A 23,469-nucleotide genomic window follows, 5' to 3' on the forward strand; every position below is an offset into this window, starting at 1 on the left:
AACCCCCCTATAAAACCCCTCTCCACACAGAGTTCTCTCTCTCTGCCACTTGGCTTGCCGTTGCGTCGGTGAGTGTGGTTGGGAGCCAAACTAGTTCGAATAAAGACTCTTTGCTTTTGCATTGGACTCGGCTGGCTCCCTGGGGGGCTTTGGGGGATCTTGAAATCTGGGCATAACAATACCCATTCTCCATTTCTTCCCTAGGGCAGCAATTTTTTAACTAATGGCAGAGATAAACTGCTAACATTTACTCCTCAATACCCATTCTCCATTTCTTCCCTAGGGCAGCGATTTTTTAACTAATGGCAGAGATAAACTGCTAACATTTTGCAGCACACCAAAAATATATTCTTTTTTTTTGTCGATCTGACTAAAAAACAACAGGTATGTATAATTTTGATTCATTCACACCAATAGCTATTGTCCTGTTGGCATTTTTTTTTAATTTGACAACAGAGGTCAGTGCCCTGACGAAATAGTCAGGTGCCGCGTGTTTTAAATTCTTGCAGCACACGGGTTGAAATCGCTGCCCTAGAAAGTAAAAGAGCAACATTCTAGTGGTCACATGACCCCCTTTTCCCTCCCCCCCCCCCCCCCCCAGCTACATGGCTTCATTTCTCAGACCCTCTTACGTAAAGTAGTTAGGGCCTGATGATCAAGTTCAAACCAAGAAGAAATAAGCAAAAGTGTTGTATGGGACTTCTAGGAAGTCCCCTCAAAAGGGAGTGGAGGTTCATCCACTCTGTTCCTCCTTCTGGCCGGCTAGGATGCTGACGTGATGTAGTCAGCAGGCACCGTGGACTATGAGGTGGACTATGAGGTGGAAGCCAGGTGTTGCGGAAGGCAGAGCCACGGTGAGCAGGAACCTGGGGTTCCTGGGGTGTGGAGCAGCCAAAAGGTCCGTGACAGACCACCTGGTCTGAGAAACAAGCCGCTCTCTTGTTCGCGCCACCATTGCCCGGGTTTTGTTGCTGTTATTTGCTCGTTTGGTGTTCTGTATAGCCAAATCCAGTCTTAGATGATACGCAGGGTTCTAATCCCGGTGTGCCATTAACCAGCGCACTCACTTGACTGTGGTCACTTTACTTCTTTGTGTCTCAATATTCACACCAGCAAATTGGCGGGGAAATAGTGCTTAGTAATGAAATAACGCTCTCATTCTAAAATTCTCTGATTCTAATGAGTCTGAAATATAAGGCTTTTGATGCATTCCTAAGGCCATTTTCCTAAGAAGGGTGGAAGGCGAGATGTGGTTGTCATGGAGATGCCCTTGGGATGCTATCTAGTGCTAACCAGACCCAGAGAAGATGCTCAATGCATGTGCCTTGAAGATATGACAGAAGGAACCTGGGCCCGGAGGGAGAGCCAGCATGTGGTCAGAAAGGCCAATCAGAAGGATGGCAGCCCCATCCTGGTCAAAGGAAGCCACTGCTCTTGCCCAGGCTCAGGAACCAGTAAGTGGTGGAAGCAGGGTTTCTTACGCAAGAAAATCAGAGATGGCTCCAACATACCACAGCGGAGATGTCCAGAAGAGGGCAGTGTAGGACATCCGGAGACATGGACCTGAAAAGTGTAGCCGCCAATGGCCCTGGTCCCAGCAACGGATGAGGCTTCCTGGCCCTCAATAGACGGAATTTCAGAGCGAGGTCAGGGCTTCTTTGCCCAGGTGGGCCTCGATGAAGAAGCTGCCATTACCTATAGCTGTCTATTCTATTTAGGAAGTTCCAGTTACCATCTTTTCAAAGCCCGCTGATGTGGCTCAGTGGATTGAGCGTCTTCCCATGGACCAAGAGGTCCTGGGTTCAATTCCCAGTCAGGGCACATGCCTGTGTTTCAGGCTCAATCCCCAGTAGGGGGCGTTGCAGGAGGCAGCTGATCTATGTGCCTCTCTCATTGATCTTTCTATCTCTATCCCTTTCCCTTCCTCTCTATCTAAAAATCAATAATAATAATAAAAAAACATTTAAGAACACACTGATGGTTACCCAAGACCGTGAACTCTTTTCAGAGAGGTAAGCCGCCTGCTGTCTCCACGGCCTCCCATTTCCATATGGGACCGTGGGACCATCTGAAGAAGATTTGCGTTAGTTCCGCCAAGGAGATACAAAGCTGTTCCTCATTTCTGTGTGGTTCCGTCTTTTTCTTTTCTCGATTTTTTCCCCGCAAACATTCTTCATTTCTTTTCTAGGGTGGGGGCTGTACCCACTGGTCTATTTTTTTTTAAATATATTTTTATTGATTTCAGAGAGGAAGGAGAGGGAGAGAGAGGGAGAGAGAGAGATAGAAACATCAATGATGAGAGAGAATCATCCATCAGCCGCCTCCTGCACGCCCCCCATTGGACCCACATTGGGGATTGGGCCCACAACCCGGGCATGTGCCCTTGACTGGAATCGAACCCGGGACCCTTCAGTCCGAAGGCTGACGCTCTATACACCGAGCCAAACCAGCCAGGGCCCACTGGTCTATTTAGACTAGAGCAAGGTCAGGGCTAACCAGACCCAGAGAAGATGCTCAATGCATGTGCCTTGAAGATATGACAGAAGGAACCTGGGCCAGGAGGGAGAGCCAGCATGTGGTCAGAAAGGCCAATGAGAAGGATGGTCAGAGCATCTTCTCTGGGTCTGGATCCCAGCCGAAAAGAGGGCGGGGCTGCAGCAAACCGACCCCCATTTCCACTGGTCCCCTGTGTCTGCAACACCGAAGCGGGATTCTCCTCTCCCGTTAGGTGAAACACCATCACATACATTTAATTGTTTAAAGTGAACCGTTCAGCAGCATTTGGTACCTGCACAAGGTGGTGCCACCATCACCCCCATCAAGGCCCCAAGCATTCCGTCAGCCCCCACAGGAAACCTCGCGCCCCTTTTGGGGCTGTTCTGTGTGCGGGAGGGGGTTGGTCCAGCGTGAAATCAGCCCAGTGGGAGGGCGTCAGTGATGCTGACACCTGGGGCAGCACGGATGAACCTGGAAACATGCTGAGCGAGGGAAGCCAGACCCCGAAGGCCGCACACTCATGGTTCCATTCACATGAGGTGAGTCCACAGACACAGAGGAGATTCGCGGGGGCGGGGGCGGGGGTGACGGGCGTGGCTGCTCACAGGCAGGGGGTTTCTGCTCGTGGTGAGGAAATGTTCTGGAATTAGATAGTGGTGATGGCGGCACCACCTGGTGAATATACTAAGACCACGGAGTGTGCTTTAGAAGAGTGAGCCTGATGGTGTGAGATATCTCCACTTTTTTCAATGTGAAAAAAGGAAGCCAGGGGGCAGCAGCATCCTCTTGGTCCCCAAACCAACCCAGAGTACCATCTGGGCAGACTGACCAGGAGAGGGGCAGGGGTGGCAGGGGTGCAGGAGAAACCCCAAGGAGTGCCAGACGCTCTCACTGGGGAGGGGCCCTGTAAAGGGCTAGGATGGCCTTGTGCCCTTTCAGTCTCCTGCCCCCTCAGCCTCTTTTGGTTTCTCCCTTACACTCTACCTAGAACATTCTCGCCCACCCCCTTGCCCCATACCCACCCACTGAGGCTGGCTGACTCCTGCTCAGCCTTCCAGCTTCAGATTCAATGTCAGTGTGAGACTGAATAAAACCTAGTGGAAATGGATGCTATTCAATGGCTACTGCTGGTGGGAAGACCAGGGCTCCGTTCCCCTTTGCACAGAAGTGACCGGGCGTTTCAAAGGGACAGAGTGAGCCTGGGCCCAGGAGGGTCAGAGAAGTGAAAAGTGGCCAAGGTTGGGGCAGTGCACCTGCGATGGGGCCTCTGCACTGCCAGCTGGCAGCCAGGGAAGTGGGGCTCTATCCTGCCTTGAGCCTGGGAGACACAGGCCCCACCTCCCAACGTTTACATTTCAGAGGCAGGGCTCCAAGGCCCCTGAGAAAGACACAGCTGAGCTGTAGGAGGTACATATACATCTCAAAGGGCCCGAGGAAGGATTTACAATTGTAAACCCTTTTTATGTTATTTTAAATATATATATTTCTTTATTGATTTCAGAGAGGAAGGGAGAGGGAGAGATCAAAACATCAATGATGAGAGAGAATCTTTGATCGGCTGCCTCTTGCACGTCCCCTACTGGGGATCGAGCCCACAACCTGGGCATGTGCCCTTGGCCGGAATTGAATCTAGGACCCTTCAGTCTGCAGGCCGATGCTCTATCCACTGAGCAAAACAGGCCAGGGTGTAAACCCTTTTTAGTAAAAGCCCCGGGGAAGGGATGTGGGGGAGGGGGGAGATGGGGTGCTATGAGAACAAAGGGTTCCTCTCTGGCAGCCTAGAGGGTTGGGGTCGCCCACAGGACACAGCCTTAGGCTGCTTGAAGCCCTGCTAGTTTGGTGGCCTCCCCGTGCAGGGGTTTGGACGAAGTCCTTAGTTTTCACCGGGCCCCTTTTCCCAACCCCTCGCGCTGAGCTGGGCTCTGCAGGCGTTGGGTACTTCCTGGCGTGACTGGTCACATTTGTGTAATCACTTGTTTTACTTATCTCTTCTGACAGAAAACTGTTGTGGCCAGGGGCTGTGTTTGTCCTGTGCTGTTGTGTGACCAGTGCCAGGCCAGGGGGGGTAAATAGTTAACAACCACTGAATGAATGAGTGAGTGAATGAATGAATGAATGAATGAGTCACAAGTAGGAGCGTCTAGGTTCTAGGACAAGGATGATTTAAGCAGGATGGCTGGGGGAGGGGAGGGAAAGTGCTGACCACATGGCCTGGGAGCCTGCTACACTCTCCCTGGAACCGGAGGACAGGACCCATGCTGTCCCAGGTGATGCACAGGTGATGGTTTGAGGGACGTGGAGCTGCAGGTGGTTATGCTCTGCCTGAACTCACACATCACGGGCTGGGCTGCTCCATGCCTGGGAGTCGAGTGGAGACCAGACACCACGGAGGCTGGAATTCCAGGCCCTCCTCCACGGAGAGCAGATCTTTGGAAAAGTGAAAAACGCTGATGGTGCCCCGTCCCCTCCCGCTGGAGGTGGTGGGCAAGGACCGGTGAAGGACATCCCCTCCTTGCCGTCCCTGGGATTGTGCAGGGAAAGCCGGTCCAAGTAATTAATGGAAGTCATTGGGGGTCAGATGGTCACGAGTGGAAATCACTCAGCAGTCACAGATGCCAAGGCTGGCCGTGCCAAGGAGAGGACACGGGGTGGGCAGAGGACTAAGAAAGGCAAGGGGGCTGCCGCACTGCCCAGCAGGACAGAGCGCTGATGGAGCTTGCTCTCGGGGCTCTCAGATGAAAGGCAGGCTATGAAGTCTGGGGGTTTGCATCCCTAATCAGCAGCCCACACTGGGGCCGAGGGGAGGCTTCTGAGCCACAACAAAATTGGGCAACTGCTGAGGAGGACACACCAGAAGTGGTTCCTGGCATCGCAGCCCTGGGCTCAGAACTGTGCCCTTGCAAGTGAAGAGGCATTTTCCTTTAATGCATTCCCTGCATCTTGTAAATCCTTCCCTGCTTGTATCTTCTCACTTTACGTGTGGCTTTCAAGTCCTTGGAAAGGGTAAATTTTCCATCTACCCATCCATCCATCCACCCACTCACCTGCTCATGTACCCACCATTTATCCATCCATCCATTCACCTACTTACCCATCCATCCACCCACTCACCTACTCACTCATCAATCCACCCACCCACCATCCATGAGCCTATCCGTCCATCCATCCATCCATCCATCCATCCACCCACCCTCTTCATTTATCCACTTCACAATATTATTTTTTTAAAGAGGTGAAGCTTATATTTACTGAGACCCGGGTCTGTACTACTAATAATAAAGGACTCTCTGCTTTTGCATCGGACTTGGCTGGCTCCCTGTTGGTCTGTGGGGATCTTGAAATCTGGGCATAACAATCGCAGCCCTGGGCTCAGAACTGTGCCCCTCCAAGTGAAGAGGCATTTTCCTTTAATGCATTCCCTGTATCTTGTAAATCCTTTCCTGCTTGTATCTTCTCACTTTATGTGTGGCTTTCAAGTCCTTGGAAAGGGTAAAAATTTTCCATCTACCCATCCATCCATCTATCCATCCACCCACTCACCTGCTCATGTACCCACCATTTATCCATCCATTCACCTACCTACCCATCCATCCACCCACTCACCTACTCACTCATCAATCCACCCACCCACCATCCATGAGCCCATCCATCCATCCATCCATCCATCCACCCACCTTCTTCATTTATCCACTTCACAATATTATTTTTTTTAAGAGGTGAAGCTTATATTTACTGAGAGACTTCACAATATTTATCAGACTCCGGCCAAGCCCACACCAGGTCTAGGCTCTGGGAATACAGGATAAACATGACAAGCATGGGCCTCACTCTCGTAGCGTGCAATCTACAGAGGGGGAGACATACACAAGCAAGCCAGCGACACCCAGGAAGCCAACACAGCCCTGAGTGCTGTAAAGAGAATGAAACAGGTGACGATGCATTAGAGGGTGGCAGGTGAGGGTCTCTTTCGCTGGGATGGGCAGGGCAGACCTCTGAGAAGGTGACCTTTGAGCTGAGACCTGACTGACAAGAAGCAGCAACGATCTAGGGGAAGAGCATTCCCGGTGGAGGGGACAGCAGGTCAGGGCCCTGCATGGGAAACTGAAGCAGTGCCCAGGGGCTGAGGGGCGTGAGTACTGGGGACAGGCACAGGAGCAGGACCACTCACGGCACATCACACAGCCCAAGGGCTGGCCAGGTGAGCAGCACGCCCAGCTCCACTGCCCTCCGAATGTACAGAAAGGGAATCCTCTGGTGTCTTCTGGAGTGTTTTATTACTCTGCTATTTTTAAAAAATATATTTTTATTGATTTCAGAGAGGAAGGGAGAGGAAGAGAGAGATAGAAACATCAATGATGAGAGAGAATCATTGATCAGCTGCCTCCTGCATGTCCACAACTGGGGATCGAGCCTGCAACCCGGGCATGTGCCCTGACTGGGAATTAAACTGTGACCTCCTGGTTCAAAGGTTGACGTTCAACCACTGAGCCACACCGGCTGGGCATTCTGCTAGTTTAATACTCCAGTGACCCCACTCCCAAACACCGTGAGAGCCATTTCAGCGGTTGTGGGTCCACCGCAGCACGCCGGCCTGCATGGACCTCAGCCTGGACTCCGCCTTGCCGCCTCCTTCCCTTGACCTTCCTTCCGTAGGGAGGGAGGCCATGTGGTGTGACCCTCTGTGGAAGGGGAAGTTTATGTGCTCTGTTCATGCGATAATGGGGGTTGTAACAAGTGAGTGTTGTGACAGTTAAGGGCTCCTGTCTGCCAGGCCTGGTCAAGGGATGGTATTCAGCAATGGTGGCCCACTGGCCCTCACTTCATGGTGCGTCCTGTCCAGAGGGTATCTCTGGGGACAAAGGATTCCATGGGGATTCAGGGGATGGAGGAGACGTCATGGTTCCAGCTTAGAGCTCCACAGTGAGCATGTCCCACCCCTGTGTTTGTCATCCTCCCAGGCAGCTCAGAAGGGTGTGTGGAGCCCACGGCTCCCCCCAGTCTCAGCAGAATTCTGCAGCCTCCCCATCAATGAAGAAGGACCAGAACTACTGAATGGCTTCTATGCCCTCTTCCTTTCCTGTTCCCCCTGAACCTCATCGGTGTGGAAGCTGGCTGGTTGCCATGGCTGCAGCAGGTGGCAGCCCTGCCCCAGGGGCTGTTAGTGTTTGTTACCAAGCATAATCTGCACATCCAGACTGATACACAATATGAACTACCTACAAAGTCAAGTTGCTGCCATGATTTTATTGCATCCTGGCGGGTGAGTGAGGCTGAAAGGAAGGTCACCCTGCAAGGTCACCTCCAGGAATGGCAGCTTGGGCAGGGCAGGGATGGTTTGGGAAGGGCAGGCCAAGAGCCCCAGCAGGGTGGGTGCAGGCCACACTGTCCAGGGTCAGGGTGAACCCCGGCAGACACAATGGATGCTTGGTGGGTGCCAGTTCAAACTGACTTAAAGCCCAAGAGAGACTCCATCCCCAGAAATACAGGCCCCTCTGAACAGTACCAGTCTGAACTATACGGGTCCACAAATATGCGGATTTTTTTCAATAAATATATAGTCAGCCCTCTGTATCCCCAGGTTTTGCATCTGTGGATTCAACCCACCACAAAACTGGACCAAACTGGCTCAGTGGTTGAGCGCTGACCTATGAACAAGGAGGCCACCAATCATTTCCCAGTCAGGGTATATCCCCAGGTTGTGGGGGATGGAAAGATGATAGATAGATAGATAGATAGATAGATAGATAGATAGATAGATAGATAGATAGAATATACATATCTCTTGCTGGTTTTGTTTCTCTAGAGAACTCTCGCTAGTACACCCAACTGCCCACTCTTGAGTGACTTCTACCAGTTACTCTGCCACAAGGCCTCATTTATTGCCTTCATGGTGCCCATCACTACTTGCAATTTCAGTTTTGCTTACCTGTTTATGTTCCACCCATAGTAATACAAGGCCCACGAGAGCAGGGGCCTGTCTTATTCAATGCCTGGCGCTTAGCAAACACTCAGGAGACGGAAAGGAGCAATGGAGGAGTCACGTAAGGAGTGTATTGTGAGAAACAATGGGGGCGTGATGCCCAGAAACATCCCAGAGCTTCTCGTGAGCCCCCCCTGTCAGTCCCCACAAGGCCCAGAGCTGCTATCGTGTGTCGCCTCGCATTACCCCGCTGGGCCCATGACACTGCTGGTGTCGTGCTACCTCAGAACCAAAGGGCTGCATTCCCCGCGCTGGGAATCACTGCCTGTCACGGCCTGGGCTCCAAAATCACGTCACACACAGCCTGAGGCCGCGGGGGGAGGGTTTCAGAGGCCGAGTCCCAGTTCGTTCGTTTCATGTCTTTACCATGTTGTGGGTCCGATGCCTCCTGCTTTCTGGAAGCCTGGCCTCCCGGAAGGTTTCTGAGCAAATTCTGGAGCTGGCGAGTCTGGAGCAGTGCCAGCAGGGGGAACGCTGGGGAGTGACTCAGGAACAGGTCTGGGGACGAGGAGGGGAAACAACGACAGAGGGAAGAGCCCACCACGACTGTTCAAAGCGACCGTCCTTGCTCTGTGGGTCGCTGCCTCGCGGGGATAAGGCTCAAGGTTTGGTTTCTGTCCACAAAAGTTTTCCTAACCAAAATGGAACAACAAACACCCTCCGGCCAGTTCTTGGCTTTCTCCTCGGTGCCATGTTAGCCAAACGGGGTAGAGGGACCTGAACCCTGACCCCCACCGTCTGAGCAGCTGCCTCCTGGGAGGAAGGAGGTGCAGCATGGCGGCCCAGGCCAGGCCAGAGCCGTGGATGTCACAAAGTCATCGTTGTGGGCGAGCGCTGCACGTCTCGTGTCCCCTGGCTGGATTCCCACCGGCGGCTGTGAAGCCTGACTCCATCATCTCCCCACGCTGAGCGGCAGCCCCTCCTCCAGGAAGCCTTCCTGAGCTCCTCAAGCTGCGTATTCTACGCTCTGAGGTCGGAGGTCCCACCCGGTGCGCCCCGGGTCCCAAGCGTGGAGCAGGCGCCACTCTGGGCGGCTCAGGGCACTGACCGTGTAGGTCTCAGCATTTCCCTCTCTCCTCCGAGGGGAGCCAGGAGCGTGGGTTCTGGAAAGCGAGGAACGGGAGGGGGGCTCAGTCGTCCTCATCCTCGTCCTCCTCCTCGGCGTCCTTGTTGGGGGTGCACCTCTGGAAGCACTGCACCACGGTGGCCAGGAAGAAGCTGGAGATGATGGCGGCGATGGACACGGCCACGCCCGAGAAGATGATGATGAACAGGTCTGTGAGCGAGAGGCTGAACCTGCACTCGCTGAAGCTGGCCTCCGACAGCTGGCGCAGGAACACCCTCCTGTTCTCGGGGGGCAGGGAGCACTGGATTTCATCGAGGCCTGGAAGGGGGCGGGCAGGACGAGAGACAGGTTTAGGCTGTAGCACGGAATTGCCTAAAAGTTGGCAAGGCGAGTGCTTGCAAAGTGCAAAGCAGAAGCAGCCCCCCAAGAACAAAAGGGGGAGAAGTTGATTGGAATGGAATTTGAGCCTTTTTAAAAGCCTCCGTGTAACTATGATGGGAGACATATTTTTAAAATATATATATATATATGCATTTTTATTGATTTCAGAGAGGAAGGGAGAGGGAGAAAGAGATAAACACATCAATGATGAGAGAATCATTGATTGGCTGCCTCCTGCACCCCCCCCACTGGGGATGGAGACCACAAGCCAGGCATGTGTCCTAACCATGACCTTCTGGTTCATAGGTCAATGCTCAACCACTGGGCAACACCGGCCTGACCATGGCATCTTCTGATTTTGAGTCACTCAGGATGGTGATGGGAAGGCAGCATAAACTTTTAGGGTTTAGGACCTCTGTAGACCCTAATCCAGACCTGGTAATACCCAGCCCCTGGAAGGGGGGATGGAGGGCGGGGCAGATGCCGTGGGATGGGGGCCGCTAGTGTGTGTTACCAAGCATAATCTGCACATCCCGACTGATACACAATATGAACTACATACAAAGTATAGACTTCAGATACAAAAAAATGCATGACATTCAAATGCATAAAGAACTCACATCTTCTGTTTCTTATGTGGAAGAAAAGAGAAAAACCAAATAGTAGTAACTCACCCTCATATTGCACTTGCAAAGTACAAACACTGTTCTAAGTGCTACATACATATGAACTTCTGATTCGCACAACCACCTTCTGAGGTAGGCACTGTTATTATGCCAACTACAGACAAGAAAACTGAAGCTCGGGGAGTGTATAGAGCTTGCTGTGTCAGCAACACAGCTTCTCAGAGATGTAAGAACACCATGTGTCATTAAGCACAACTGCCTGCAATCTCTGCTTACCTCTGGCTTCCTTTCATCCCTCGGGAAAACCTTCCATTGCTTGCTTTTTCAGAGCTTCCTGGATTCAAAAGCTGACCCTCAACCCATCTCCAGCATTACCTGAAAGTTGAGATGATTTCTTCACATCATGCTAATTAACTGGTTTCTGTCTTGCAAAGAGTGGCCCCGCTAATTGCACAGCAAACCTGCAACTACCTTTTGGGGTCTTTATTTGCATACTAGAGGCCGGTGCACAAAATTTATGCACAGGTAGGGTCCGTAGGCCTGGCCGGCGATCAGGGCTGATCTGTGGGGGTGACCGGTGGGACAACTGGGGGGCCCCCTGCTGGCACCGCCTTGGCTGGCCTGGGGCCTGCAGGCTAGGGGCAGCTCTTGCATTGAGCATCTGCCCCCTGGTGGTCAGTGCACATCATAGCAACTGGTCATTCCATTGGTCGTTCTGCAGTTTAGTCAATTTGCATATTAGGTTTTTATTATATAGGATATTTCCTTCTCCAAATCAGAAACAGAAGAGGAATGAAGAGTGGCTGAGTTTCCTCCTTTCTTCAGTCCTGGCCCATCTTTTATGTGTCAATAGCCAATTTATGATGCTCTCCTCCCCATGGGAACCATTGCCTAGCAACCAGACTCACAGTCCCTCCTCCCAGACTCAGTTCCTACCTTCTATACCCAAGGAATTAACTGGACCAGAGCTCTTCAGGTTTCTCCAGCTTCCACTTGACTACAATTTATGACTGTTTCCTTTTTTTGAAGAAGCCTAACTTTTGTTTACTTCTTTTGAGCATTTTAAATGCCTTTGGACAGAACAGGAGAGCTTTAAGATGGTGTTTTATTGGGATTTCCTTGTGGACACTTTTCTTCAATGGGAAAGTGGAAAAATCGATTGATCTGCCTCCTCTTTTCTTTTTAAGGCATATTTTTTAATTGATTTTTTAGAGAGAGAGAGAGAGAGAGAGAGAGAAGAAGAAGAAGAAGAAGAAGAAGAAGAAGAAGAAGAAGAAGAAGAAGAAGAAGAAGAAGAAGAAGAAGAAGAAGAAGAAGAAGAAGAAGAAGAAGAAGAAGAAGAAGAAGAAGAAGAAGAAGAAGAAGAAGAAGAAGAAAGAGAGAGAGAGAGAGAGAGAGAGAGAGAAACATTAATGTGAGAGAAGAACATTGATTGGTTACCTCCCGTATAAGCCCCATGCGGGGACCAAACCCACAGCCTTTTGGTATACAGGATGATGCTCCAACCAACTGAGCCACCTATCCAGGGCTTGACCCACCTCCTCTTAACATTCCCCCCACCCCCAGCCAAAGGTGTTATGAAAATAAACAATATGGACACCAATTTGCGGTATGAAGCACAGGCAGTTTCTAAAGCAGCCGTGGGCAAACTACGGCCCGCGGGCCGGATCTGGCCCATTTGAAATGAATAAAACTAAAAAAGAAAAAGACCATACCCTTTTATGTAATGATGTTTACTTTGAATTTATATTAGTTCACACAAACACTCCATCCATGCTTTTGTTCCGGCCCTCCGGTCCAGTTTAAGAACCCATTGTGGCCCTCGAGTCAAAAAGTTTGCCCACCCCTGTTCTAAAGCCAAGATAACATTTGCCAAGATAACATTCAAGCCGTAAGAGGTCATCATTACCTAGAGAAACGCTGTACAATTCCTTGTTCAATGGGCTGCATTCACGGGAAAGCAACACAACAAAACACCACCAGCTACAGAGCCCGCCCCGACTCCTCACGCCAATCCTGCCTTCCACAATGTTCTTTGTGCCTTGAGATTACTTTGGCATTTTTACAGAGTGACACCTTGAGGAAATGTCACCTCACATTTCTCTGTGGCTAGAAGAGACAGACCTGTTTAAAAACCACCGCACATGAGCCCAGCCGGGGTGGGAGACCCTGGAACACGCTCGAAGGTGCTTTCACGATTAAGATCCACCGGCTTGATGGGTTTCCACAGCTCACAAAGGGCCGGGAAATAAGAAGAGTCGGACAAAGAGTCAGCCGGGCCTGCAGAGGGGCAGAGCATCACTGCCAGGGCCTTCGAAAGACATATTCAAGGCCGACTGCAGAGTCGGGAGTTGGGGTACCCTGACTTTGGGGTTCCCTCTTCTCTCCTGCAGGATCCTACCTTAGACCAGAATTTCTCAGCCTCAGCCCTATTGACAATTGGGACTGGATAACCCTATAATGTGGGGGCGGGCCTCTGCACTGAAGGGTGCTTACCATTGTCCCTGCCCTCTGCCTGCTAGAGGCCGGGAGCATGTCCCCTCCCATTGTGACAATCAAAAATGTCTCCAGCCCAGCCGTCGTGGCTCAGTGGTTGAGCATCGACCTATGACCCAGGAGGCCACGGTTCAATTCCCGGTCAGGGCACATGCCCAGGTTGTGGGTTTGATCCCCAGTGTGGGGCATGCAGGAGGCAGCCAATCAATGATTCTCTCATCATTGATGTTTCTCTCTCTCTCTCTTTCCCTCTCCCTTCCTCTCTGAAATCAATAAAAATATATTTATATATTTTGGGGGGGGGGGACAACTCTCCAGACAGTGCCATGTGTCCCCAGGAGGGGAGTGGGAAAGGAGTCAGAATCCCCCCACCCCCCCACTCTAGGCTGAAATGCTCAGCTAAGTGGGTAACCTTCTAAGGCAGGGCTACTCTTAGTTACTAAACAGACAGTTAGTTACTAAACAGCTTTCTTTGATTGATGCATTAAACAAAATGGGTGAGGCTTCACGCTAGATACAAAAAAGGAAGAATGAAAAAAAGGAAGGAGGGAAAGGAGGAAGGAGGAAAGAAGGGAGACAGGGAAGGTAGAAAGAAGGTAGAGAAAGACAGGAGAGAGAGACTTAAGTCTAATGGGAGGGGCATCAGGACACAGGCACAAATGAGATATTTTTTTAAATATATCTATTTTTTATTTTTTGTTAATCCTCACTCATTGATTTTTAGTGCAAGAGGAAGAGAGAGGGAAAGACTGAGAGAAACATCGATGTTAGAGAAACACATTGATTGGTTGCCTTCTGCACACACCCTGACCAGGGCCCAGGCTGGGGAGGAGCCTGTAACCAAGGTATGTGCCCTTGACTGGAATTGAACCCAGGCCCTTTGGTTCTCAGGCCGATGCTCTATCCACTGAGCCAAACTGGCCAGGGCTATATTTTTATTGATCTCAGAGAGGAAGGGAGAGGGAGAGAGAGATAGAAACATCAATGAGGAGAGAGAATCATTGATCTGCTGTCCCCTACACACCCCACACTGGAGTTTGAGCCCGAAACCCAGGCATGTGCCCTGACCGGGAATTAAACCACAACCTCCTGGTTCATAGGTCGATGCTCAACCACTGAGCCATGCCGGCCAGGCCACAGATGATATTTTAAGAGAGAAAATGAAAAGTTGCACTGCGGCCTAGGGACAGCCCAGAGGAGTTGAGAAGTGAAAGCCAGGGCCTTGGGGGGAACGTGGGAAGGGGCAGAGGAAGGAGGCGTGGGGCACATGGAGGAGAGGAGGTTGCTCTCTATGACCTTCCCTCCTGATCTAGAATGTTCTCCCTCCATCTCCTCAGAGTCTCAGTTAACACTTACGTGGCATCCACGTGTGCCGGCCGCCAATCTTAGGGCCTTACACGCATTAGCCTATTTAATCTTAATGCCCATTCAATGAGGAGCCACTGTCATTGTCCCCATTTTACAGATGATCGAACTGAGCTGTCAAATGACCTGTCCAGGAAATGACAGAGCCGAGACTGACCCCGTCCACCACACCGCCCCCCTAGTCTCAGAGGTCAGCCCCACACGGTGCCTCAGAACAAGTTCCCTCCAGACCCGTGGTCGGCCAACTGCGGCTCGCAGGCCACATGCAGCTCTTTGGCCCCTTGAGTGTGGCTCTTCCACAAAATACCACATGTGGGCGCGCACGTACAGTGCGATTGAAACTTTCAGACAGAGTGTCTTTCAGAAGGAGGCCCTGGAGCGCTCCTGCATCCCTCCTGCCCAGGCCCTGACCAGGACGGACCAGACCAGGAAGCTCAGGCTGGCGGCACAGCCTCTGGATGCCCTTAGAGTGTCTTTCAGAAGGAGGCCCTGGAGTCCTCCTGCATCCCGCCTGCCCAGGCCCTGACCTGGATGGACCCGGAAGCTCAGGCTGGCGGCACAGCCTCTGGATGCCCTTGTCAGGGGAAGGGCTCCTGGCTGCTCCGAAATGGGTACGTGGATGGACAGCACCAGGGACTGAGGTTTGGATTAAGAGACTAAAATTCGCAGCCAAGAGCCCCGCTCGGGCTGCCCAATGCTTTCGTTTGTCATCGCCAGGTCTTTCACTTTAAGAATCTAATGAAAGCACTTAAATCAGGAGACGAGGCAGTGTTGTCACATGGAGACAACTGTCAGGCTTTTGTAATGAGACAGGACCCAGGCCGTGGGCCTGCTCACTCACCCGTGTCACCTGGCTGGCCCCTGCGCAAGCATCCGAGTGTGCAACCCCCCAGGGCAGCGAGCCTGTCTCCTATCTGTCGCCGAGGCAGCTGGGCAGTGAAAGGCAGGGGTAGGAGTTGAGGAAAAGACCATCCACTTGTGACTAAGATCTCCTGGGAACCTGAAACCCACCCATGTGCCCTGACCGGGAATCGAACCGGGACCTCCTGGTTCATTAGTCGATCAGCCAGGGTGGAGCTGGCTCATTTGATGCTGAGCCTGTCCCTGGTGTTTCTTCAGTGTGTGAGTTACCTGATATCCCTGAAATAAGCCCCTTTCTTGCTCACACTCACCAGAGTTGGCTGACATGACTTTTTTGTTTTGTTTTGTTGTAATATATTTTTATTGATTTCAGAGGGGAAGGGAAGGGAAGAGAGAGAGAGATAGAAACATCAATGATGCTATCCCTGAAATAAGCCCCTTTCTTGCTCACACTCGCCAGAGTTGGCTGACATGGTTTTTTTTGTTTTGTTTTATTGTAATATATTTTTATTGATTTCAGAGAGGAAGGGAGGGGGAGAGAGAGATAGAAACATCAATGATGAGAGAGAATCATTGATCAGCTGCCTCCTGCATGCCCCACACTGAGGATTGAGCCCACAATCCAGGTACATGCCCTTGACCAGATCGAACCTGGGACCCTTAGTCCACAGGCCGATGCTCTATCCACTGAGTCAAACCAGCGGGGGCGGTTGCCATTGTCTATACTCAAGAGGTCCAACCAACGGACTGGGGAAGATGGAGTTCAAGGATGGGCTGACACACCTGTCTTGTCCATCCCTGTCCCGCAGCCACAAATCATCCCGCTCTGCCAGCTGTCCTACCAAACCTCGTGCGGGGTGGCTGCAGGGCCCGAGAGAGTGGGAAGGACCAGTGCCGCTGGCCTCTTCTCCCAGGGAGAAAACTCAGGGAGCAGGTGCACTGAGGGGAGTGAGGCCCTGCCGACAGCCCACTGCTCCCTGCCTTCACGGGCACCGCTCCTTCTCTGCCAGGGCACACTCGGGAGAGACGGGCCCCTTCCTTGTGCAGGGGGCTCCGTACCTGCCTGCCACCACCCCTCCGGGCTCTGTCCCCTTCACTAATGACTTCTTCCCAGCAGCTGACACCTGAGCTGGGGAGGGTGAAGAGCTGCCATTCTCCCGAAATAGATGATGACACAGAGGAAGGCTGAGAGGAGATTAATCTTTCATCCCTTGTCAGCGCATGGGCCCTCGGCCAGGGGATCTCTCGGGGCCTTTCCCGGATCTGGCCTCCGGGAGTTGCCGCACCCAGATCAACAACAGGCTCCCCTAAGCACTTGTTGTCATTAAACATATTTTTTGGCTCGGCTGGTGTGGTTCAGTGGTTGAGCATTGTCTTATGAACCACGAGGTCACCGTTCAATTACCAGTCAGGGCACATGCCTGGGTTGTGGGCTTAATCCCCAGTGGGGGGTGTGCAGGAGGCAGCCAATCAATGATTCTCTCTCATCATTGAAGTTTCTATCTCTCTCTCCCTCTCGCTTCCTCTCTGAAATCAATAAAAATATATTTTAATATATATATATATTTGTTTTCCTAATTCCATTTACTGCAGAGGTGGGCAAAAGTAGGTTTATAGTTGTGAGTATGCAAAACAAAGAGTTTATTCCTGTACTATTATTCATTAATCACTGTATTATTTTCCATTGGAACAACTGTAAAACCACTTTGCCCTACCCTGTATACAAAGCCTGTGTACACAGAACACAAATAAAAAGGGGAACAAAAGGACTCACAAATACATATCTAACACCATTCTAGATTTTTCTGTGGGACCTGTACACAAATCCTCCAAGTAGAAATATACTCCGCCACTCTGTTGGCTAACCAGACCAGGAACACCTCTCTATTTAACCCATACAACGATCACATGTCAGCTGTAATGGCTACGGGTATTTTATTGTGTAGATGAGCCGTGACTTACCCAACCCCAGGATGTTTGCGGTTTTTTCTTATCTTACGCAGAGCTGCGAGGAGCATCCGTGCACAGATTCTTAATTGTTTCCCAAGCCGCATCCCCACCAGTTGAAGATTGTGAGAGAGGCCCTGAACCCATGCCAACCACGGCTCTTTGTCACTCTCCACCTTTGCCAGTCTGCGCTGTGAAATGGCACATTGTTGATTTAGTTCACCGTTCTCTGACGTTGTCTGCTGTGCTCATTGACCACTTGGGTTGTTCTGTGAGCTGTCTGCCAAGACCGAAGAGCTTGCAAGTCTTCCCGAGGTGTGAGAAGGCCCTGGCGACAAGGCACATGGGGACAGCGTGGCTGCTCTTCACCCCACTCCCTGCTGGAGCTACAGGTCCCGGGAAGGGGCTCCCCCTCCCACACCGGTTCTCCGGGGACCAGTGGGCGTGGGTCCCACGGCTCTCGGCCAGAGCTCACTCCTCTGCCGCCCACTGGAGAGAGGGCTCAGCCTGGGCTGGCGAGGCACCTTGCCAGGCCCTCCCCACTAGCCCCCCAAACTCCAAACCAAAAGGACCAGAAACAGAGCAGCTTTTGTCCTTCCGCACACACAGGGAGCCTTTCAGCCAGGGCCTCCTGACGTCACAGCATCTCAGATCGCAGGGCACCTTTGACGTGTTCGTTCCCCTCCCTGCCACCTCTCCCCCTCTATTTTACAGATGTGAGGCCCAGAGAGGTTAGGCCAGTGGTCGGCAAACTCATTAGTCAACAGAGCCAAATGTCAACAGTACAACGACTGAAATCTCTTTTGAGAGCCAAATTTTTTAAACTTAAACTATATAGGTAGGTACATTGTTATTAACTTAATTAGGGTACTCCTAAGCTGGCCTTTGCTAAAAACGTCCTCAAGCTGATAGAGGTACGTTCGCTGAGGTCGACCCCTTCCAACTCTCCCATCCACACTCCTCTTGTATACTTGTTTCGTCTATCTCAGTGGTCGACAAACTCATTAGTCAACAGAGCCAAATATCAACAGTACTTCTTCAAAACAGACTCACCCCGGCCGAAAACTGACTTCTGCGCATGGGCCACGAAGTTTCAATCGCACTGTACGTGTGCACCCACACGTGGTATTTTGTGGAAAAGCCACACTCAAGGGGCCAAAGAGCCGCATGTGGCTCACGAGCTGCGGTTTGCTGACCACTGGTTAGACAACTTGTCTCAGGTCACAGGGAGTGCGGGTGGAACCCAGCTCTGCTGACTCCCTGTGTAGTGCTCTTTCTGGGCACCAGGGTCTCAGAGGACTATGAGCTCCTGGAGAAGTTGCGGGTAACACAGCCCGTGCTGCGAAGGAAGACTGCACGAAGGGGCATCTGAGGTATGCCCGCTTGCTCCTGCTGCTGGGGGTTGGGATGCCTGGGAGCACCCGCTCTAATTTCTGATAGTGCTGATCTCTGTTCCCCTCCATCACTTTCATTAAATGCTGATTGCTGCGTAGGGAAAGTTCCCCGCTGTCCTCCCTGTCTCAGCCGGCAGACACTTCTCCTGATTAAACAGTCAGCTGATGTCCACCAGAGGAAGATGTCCTGGCCCCAGAGCGTGTCTGTAGAGAGCAGCAGAGAGGAGTGAGTCCTGCACCAGGACTGTGACTTGTGTCTGCTACCCTACACTCAGGCCCATCTCCCACCCCGAGCCTGAGGACAGCAACACAGTCACATGCACAAGCATGGGAAATGAACTGACCTGCAGGCAGTTTTCCTAACCTGTCCTCCTCCGGGAGGAAGTGAGCAGAGATGGTCACTGAGGGCCTAAAGTGTTATTCTCCAGGTGGCATGTATGTGTTTTCCACGACCACCACTAACATCACCATCACTCCCGCATCTCCACCGTTACTGCCATTGCTACTTCCATCACCTCCCCTGTGTCTACCATCTCCACCATGCTGTCCACCACCTCCTCCATGTCCACCTCTTCCCTGTGTCCACCATCTATCTCCATGCCCACTTCCACCATGTCTACCATCGCCACCATGACGCCAACCTCCACCACTTCTACCACCACCTCCATTATCAATAACAGATGCTTGCTATGAGTTGGGTCCTGAGCCGAGTGCCTGGGGTACCAACCTGTGTCTCATTATTATTGATGATCTGGTCAGAGAGAATCTCCTGACACAGTCAGTGTGAGGAAATCTACGTGACCCTGTGAGGCTGGTCCCTCCCACAGCTCATGGCAAGCAATGCTCCATGCTGCCTCTGGGTGCTCAGAGACACCCACTGTGGCTCCTCCCAGACCTGCCCTTCTGAATACCCAGAGTCCCAAGTTGATCTCTAATGATGGGCTCTCTGCTCAGCTGGGAGAAGCAACAGGAACATCCTTGGGTTGAAAAGGGGCATGTGTGTTAGTGGGTCCCCTCCAATGACATGGTTGATCATGATTTTACATTCTGCAAGGAAGTACTATTTATAGAAACTCCCACTATTTTTCAGAAACTATATTAAGTACTTTACCATTATCATCTCACTTAATCCTCTTTCTCAACAGCCCTTCAGAGCACTAGTTCTCAACCCGGGTGATCTTCCCCATCAGGGAGCATTCGGTGATGTCTGGAGAGATTTTCAGTTGTCACTCCTGGGTCGGGTGCTACTGGCATTGAGTGGGTAGAAGACAGGGATGCTGCTAAACATCCTACAGGGCACAGGACAACTTCCAAGGCAAAGAACTAGCCAGTCCATCATGTCAATCGTGCCGGGCTGAGATGCCCTGCTTTAAGGTAATTTATTTTTCTACTCCCATGAAAACATTTTTTAATTGTAGTAAAATACCACAACATAAATAACATAAAATTTACCATCTGAGCTATTTTTAAGTGTACTGGTAAAGTTCAGTGGCATTACATACTGTTGTGCAACCATCACCACCATCCATCTCCAGAACAACTTTCACCTTATAAAATTCAATCTCTGTCCTCATTAAACACTAACTCCCCATTTCTCCCTCCCCCAGGCCCCGGCAGCCACCATTCTACTTCCTGTCTCTATGCATTTGACTGCTTTCAGGTGCCTCAGACAAGTGGCCTCAGACACTATCTGTCCCTTTATGAACCACTTATTTTGCTTAGCACAATTACCCCAAGGCTCATCCACACTGTAGCATGTGTCAGGATTCCCTTCCCTTTAAGGCTGAATGATACCTCACTGTATGGATGGGCCCCATCTTGCTCATCCATTAATCCGTCAATGGACACTTGGGTTGCCTCCACCTTTGGCTCTTGAGCGTAGGTGTACAGTGTGGGCTACTTTTTAGATGCAGAGACAGGGGCTCAGAGGAGCTGTGTGACTTGCCCCAAGTCATACAGCTCGTCTGAGTGGGTCTTGATTTAAAGCCCACGCTCTCTCCATGACACTACAGTGCCCTCAGTACTCTCGGGGCTCACTCAGAGACTGGTCATCTTGGAACTCACCTGACCTCTCCTCGGGGGACAATTTCATCCAAGCCATGGAACTGGACTTTGTCTCTCCCGTCTCTGCTCAGTGATGCTCCTTCCCTCTCTCCTCTGGACCCCGTTCATCCCTCCCTGTCACCCATGACGTTGGGATAGGCTGGGACAGGGATGGGGGAGGTGCGAGCCTGTGGGCCACGGGAAGAATCTGGGTTTAAGTACCATGGAAGCCATGGGAGATTTCCAAACACACCTTATACTGCATTAGCTGCTGGGGATTCAAGGAGAAATGAGACACATTTTGTCCTTGAAACGGGCCAGACTCATGAACTGCCAATATCAAGCAGTGGTCGTGGAGGTAGCACAGGATCCAACGGGAGTGCACATGGCAGGCTCCCAACTCAGCTTTGGGGTGCCCAGAGCGGTGGACGTGGGGAGCTAAGTGAGAACCAGAAAGGGAGAAGTAAAGGTGAGAATCGGGACCTGTGACAGTTGGGTGAGGACCTGAGGGCAGGAGCCCGCGACAGTCCCCAGGACTGGAGGTGTGCACTCCGCTGCCACCCGGGGGCGACCCGTTCAGGATGCGATTTGGAGACTTGGCTCCCATAGCCGTGAATGTGCCAGATCCAGGTACTCACGACAACCCACACGATGCAGGGCCCTCAACGCACTTCCAGCCTGAAGGTGACACAGCCTTCCAAGCACCTTATTCCACTTACACTGGAAACCACACAATTCGGGGACAGCGGGAGTTGGACGGCCACTTGGCTAAAAGGGCCTAACCCTTGGGAATCTGGGTCAGCTGGCGTGGGGTCACCCAGCTAACGGTGGGCCTGGCCTCCCCAGAGCAAATCCTCAACTGCGTGCCCCGGGCTGTCCTGGGTGGGCAGGAAGGCAGGGCCACTGTCCCCCGTTTCCCAGCAACAAGGTCACCCTGTGAGTGAAGCGACAGAGTGACATGATGAATGTGATGTTTTCAGAAAGAGCCGGTGTTTGGGATGGAACAGCAGGACCCTGGGAGCCGGCTGTCCAGGGAGCAAACGAGGTGAGGTCACCTCGGCCTGTGCACACAGTGGCCTCTTCCCCGGAGCTCCAGACCGCGGTGCCCGTAGAAGCTGACACCTGGCCCTGGACACAAGTAATTGTGAGAAAGGTGACACCCGGGGACTTAATTCTAATTAAGAGGCAAATTAAAAATGCAGTAGCCCGTGGCACACAGGCCGTGCACAGACATGTCAAAGGCAGAGTGAGACCTTGGTCAGCCCCTGCCAGGGGTTGGATAAACACACAAAATGTTCACTCAGCTGGGGATCAAAACTGCAATGCAAATGAAAGCAATGAGGGGACAGATTATTCTGCCAGTCAAATGTTTAAAAAGAATAAAGTTGGGAAAGGTGGGGTGGCCCGGGTACTCTCTACTGGCCACCGGTGTCCCCTGTCTGGGCGCAATTGGGCAAAAATGTCTCCAGAGGTTTAAAATAAACATAGACTTTCCCTCTGTGTTCTCACCTCAAAAAATCCACCCCAAAGACATTCCCAGAGGTTTTCCTCTACATGTATGAGGATGTTCAGCATTGTCTGTAGACAACAAAAATAAGGCATCCACCCATACTTCTAACAGGAGACAGGCCAATTAATAGATTGATAAAATGACCCATTACGTGGCCATTAAAAGTTAAATTTTCAAAAGCTAAGAACCATATGATTTCACTCATGTGTAGGATATAAAACTGAAACTCGTGAATACACACAGGAGTGTGGTGGTTGCCAGAGGAAATGGGGTGGAAAGAGAAGGGGGTCCTAATAGAAGGTGACAGGAGAAGACTTGACTTTGGGTGGTGGGCACGGAGAAGGGGGTCCTAATAGAAGGTGACAGGAGACTTGACTTTGGGTGGTGGGCACACAGTGCAATATACAGATCTTGTCACATAGAAACTCACCCTGAAACCTATATGTTCATGTTGACCAAAGTCACCCCAATACATTTAATTTTTTAAAAAGTTAAATTTTCAAAGAATTGCAAAGACAGGAAACTCTCACAATTCAGTAAGAGACACAAAATCAGCAATAAGATGTATAATCTAGTATCAACTTGTTTAAAAAATATGTACGTGCTTAAGAATAAAACCAAATGAAATACAGAAAATCTTTAATAGTGGTGGGATTCTGGGTGCTTTTCATTTCTTTGTGAGACTTTTCTACAGCTCCCGAGTCTATATGGAGCCTGTTATTTCATTCTCCGGAAAATAAAACTGCTTTCCATTTTAAAGAAAAAGCAATAGGGTCACCTTGGAGTCACCAGGGGAGAAAGTCATCAGCTTCGGTCTCTTTGGCTGGACTACTGTCTATTTTGTCAGTATGACAAGAAGTCCTCACTCTTCCCACCAAACCAGGCTCTCACAGTGTCTGACATCAGAAAAGGAGAGTGGCTACTAGGAGATGGGAGCAGGGACCCCCAGAGAGCCGTGGGTCCAGCCTGGTAGGCAGGTTAGTGACATAACTGGTGAGCACCCTACCTGCACGACTCCCCTTCCTAGAGAGGACTCCATGCAGGGTCTGCCCACAGGGCCCGAGCCGAGCCCAGAATGGCCTTTCCAGGAAGCTGCCCCAGGCAGGAGCCAGGTTAGCAGACCCAAGGCATAGCATGTGCACCTGTGTAATTGTGTCCCTGATCCCCACTCCTCTCCGCCTTCCCTTCCTACTGCTGCCCATGTCAAGGTCGCTGGGCATGAGAATTAGTTCCCTTCACTTCCCTAGTAGGTGGGCCACATGTGGCTGTGGCTACAAAGGGAAGTGAAAGAGGGATCTTAGCTA

General features: G+C 51.3%; 1 protein-coding gene across 3 annotated transcripts; it reads right to left on the reverse strand.

The window, feature by feature from the left end:
* Positions 1 to 8,527: 8,527 nt before the first annotated feature.
* Positions 8,528 to 20,731, reverse strand: LOC102248754 (leucine-rich repeat-containing protein 38). Of its 3 annotated transcripts, none has more exons than XR_314006.2 (2): positions 11,486 to 11,601; positions 8,528 to 9,860 (listed from the first exon to the last, which is right to left on the reverse strand). XR_314006.2 is itself a non-coding variant. In XM_005873455.2 (2 exons), the coding sequence occupies exons 1-2, from the start codon at positions 20,711 to 20,713 to the stop codon at positions 9,607 to 9,609; spliced, it is 291 nt and encodes a 96-aa protein (XP_005873517.1). In that variant the 5' UTR covers positions 20,714 to 20,731; the 3' UTR covers positions 8,528 to 9,606. The 3 variants fall into 3 exon arrangements, 1 of the variants encoding a protein (XP_005873517.1); XR_314007.2 differs by lacking the exon at positions 11,486 to 11,601 and adding an exon at positions 10,826 to 10,888; XM_005873455.2 differs by lacking the exon at positions 11,486 to 11,601 and adding an exon at positions 20,677 to 20,731.
* Between the last annotated feature and the right edge of the window lie 2,738 nt (positions 20,732 to 23,469).

The sequence above is a fragment of the Myotis brandtii genome, unplaced genomic scaffold (genome assembly GCF_000412655.1).
Source record: "Myotis brandtii unplaced genomic scaffold, ASM41265v1 scaffold410, whole genome shotgun sequence".
Classification (NCBI taxonomy): domain Eukaryota; kingdom Metazoa; phylum Chordata; class Mammalia; order Chiroptera; family Vespertilionidae; genus Myotis; species Myotis brandtii.

Coding starts and splice junctions, on each gene's coding strand:
- LOC102248754 (XM_005873455.2), bottom strand. CDS start 20,713: ATGGCTTGGATGAAATTGTCCCCCGAGGAGAGGTCAG. Junction 9,861..20,676: donor GTCCCCCGAGGAGAGGTCAG/GTGAGTTCCAAG, acceptor GCCCCCTTCCAG/GCCTCGATGAAATCCAGTGC.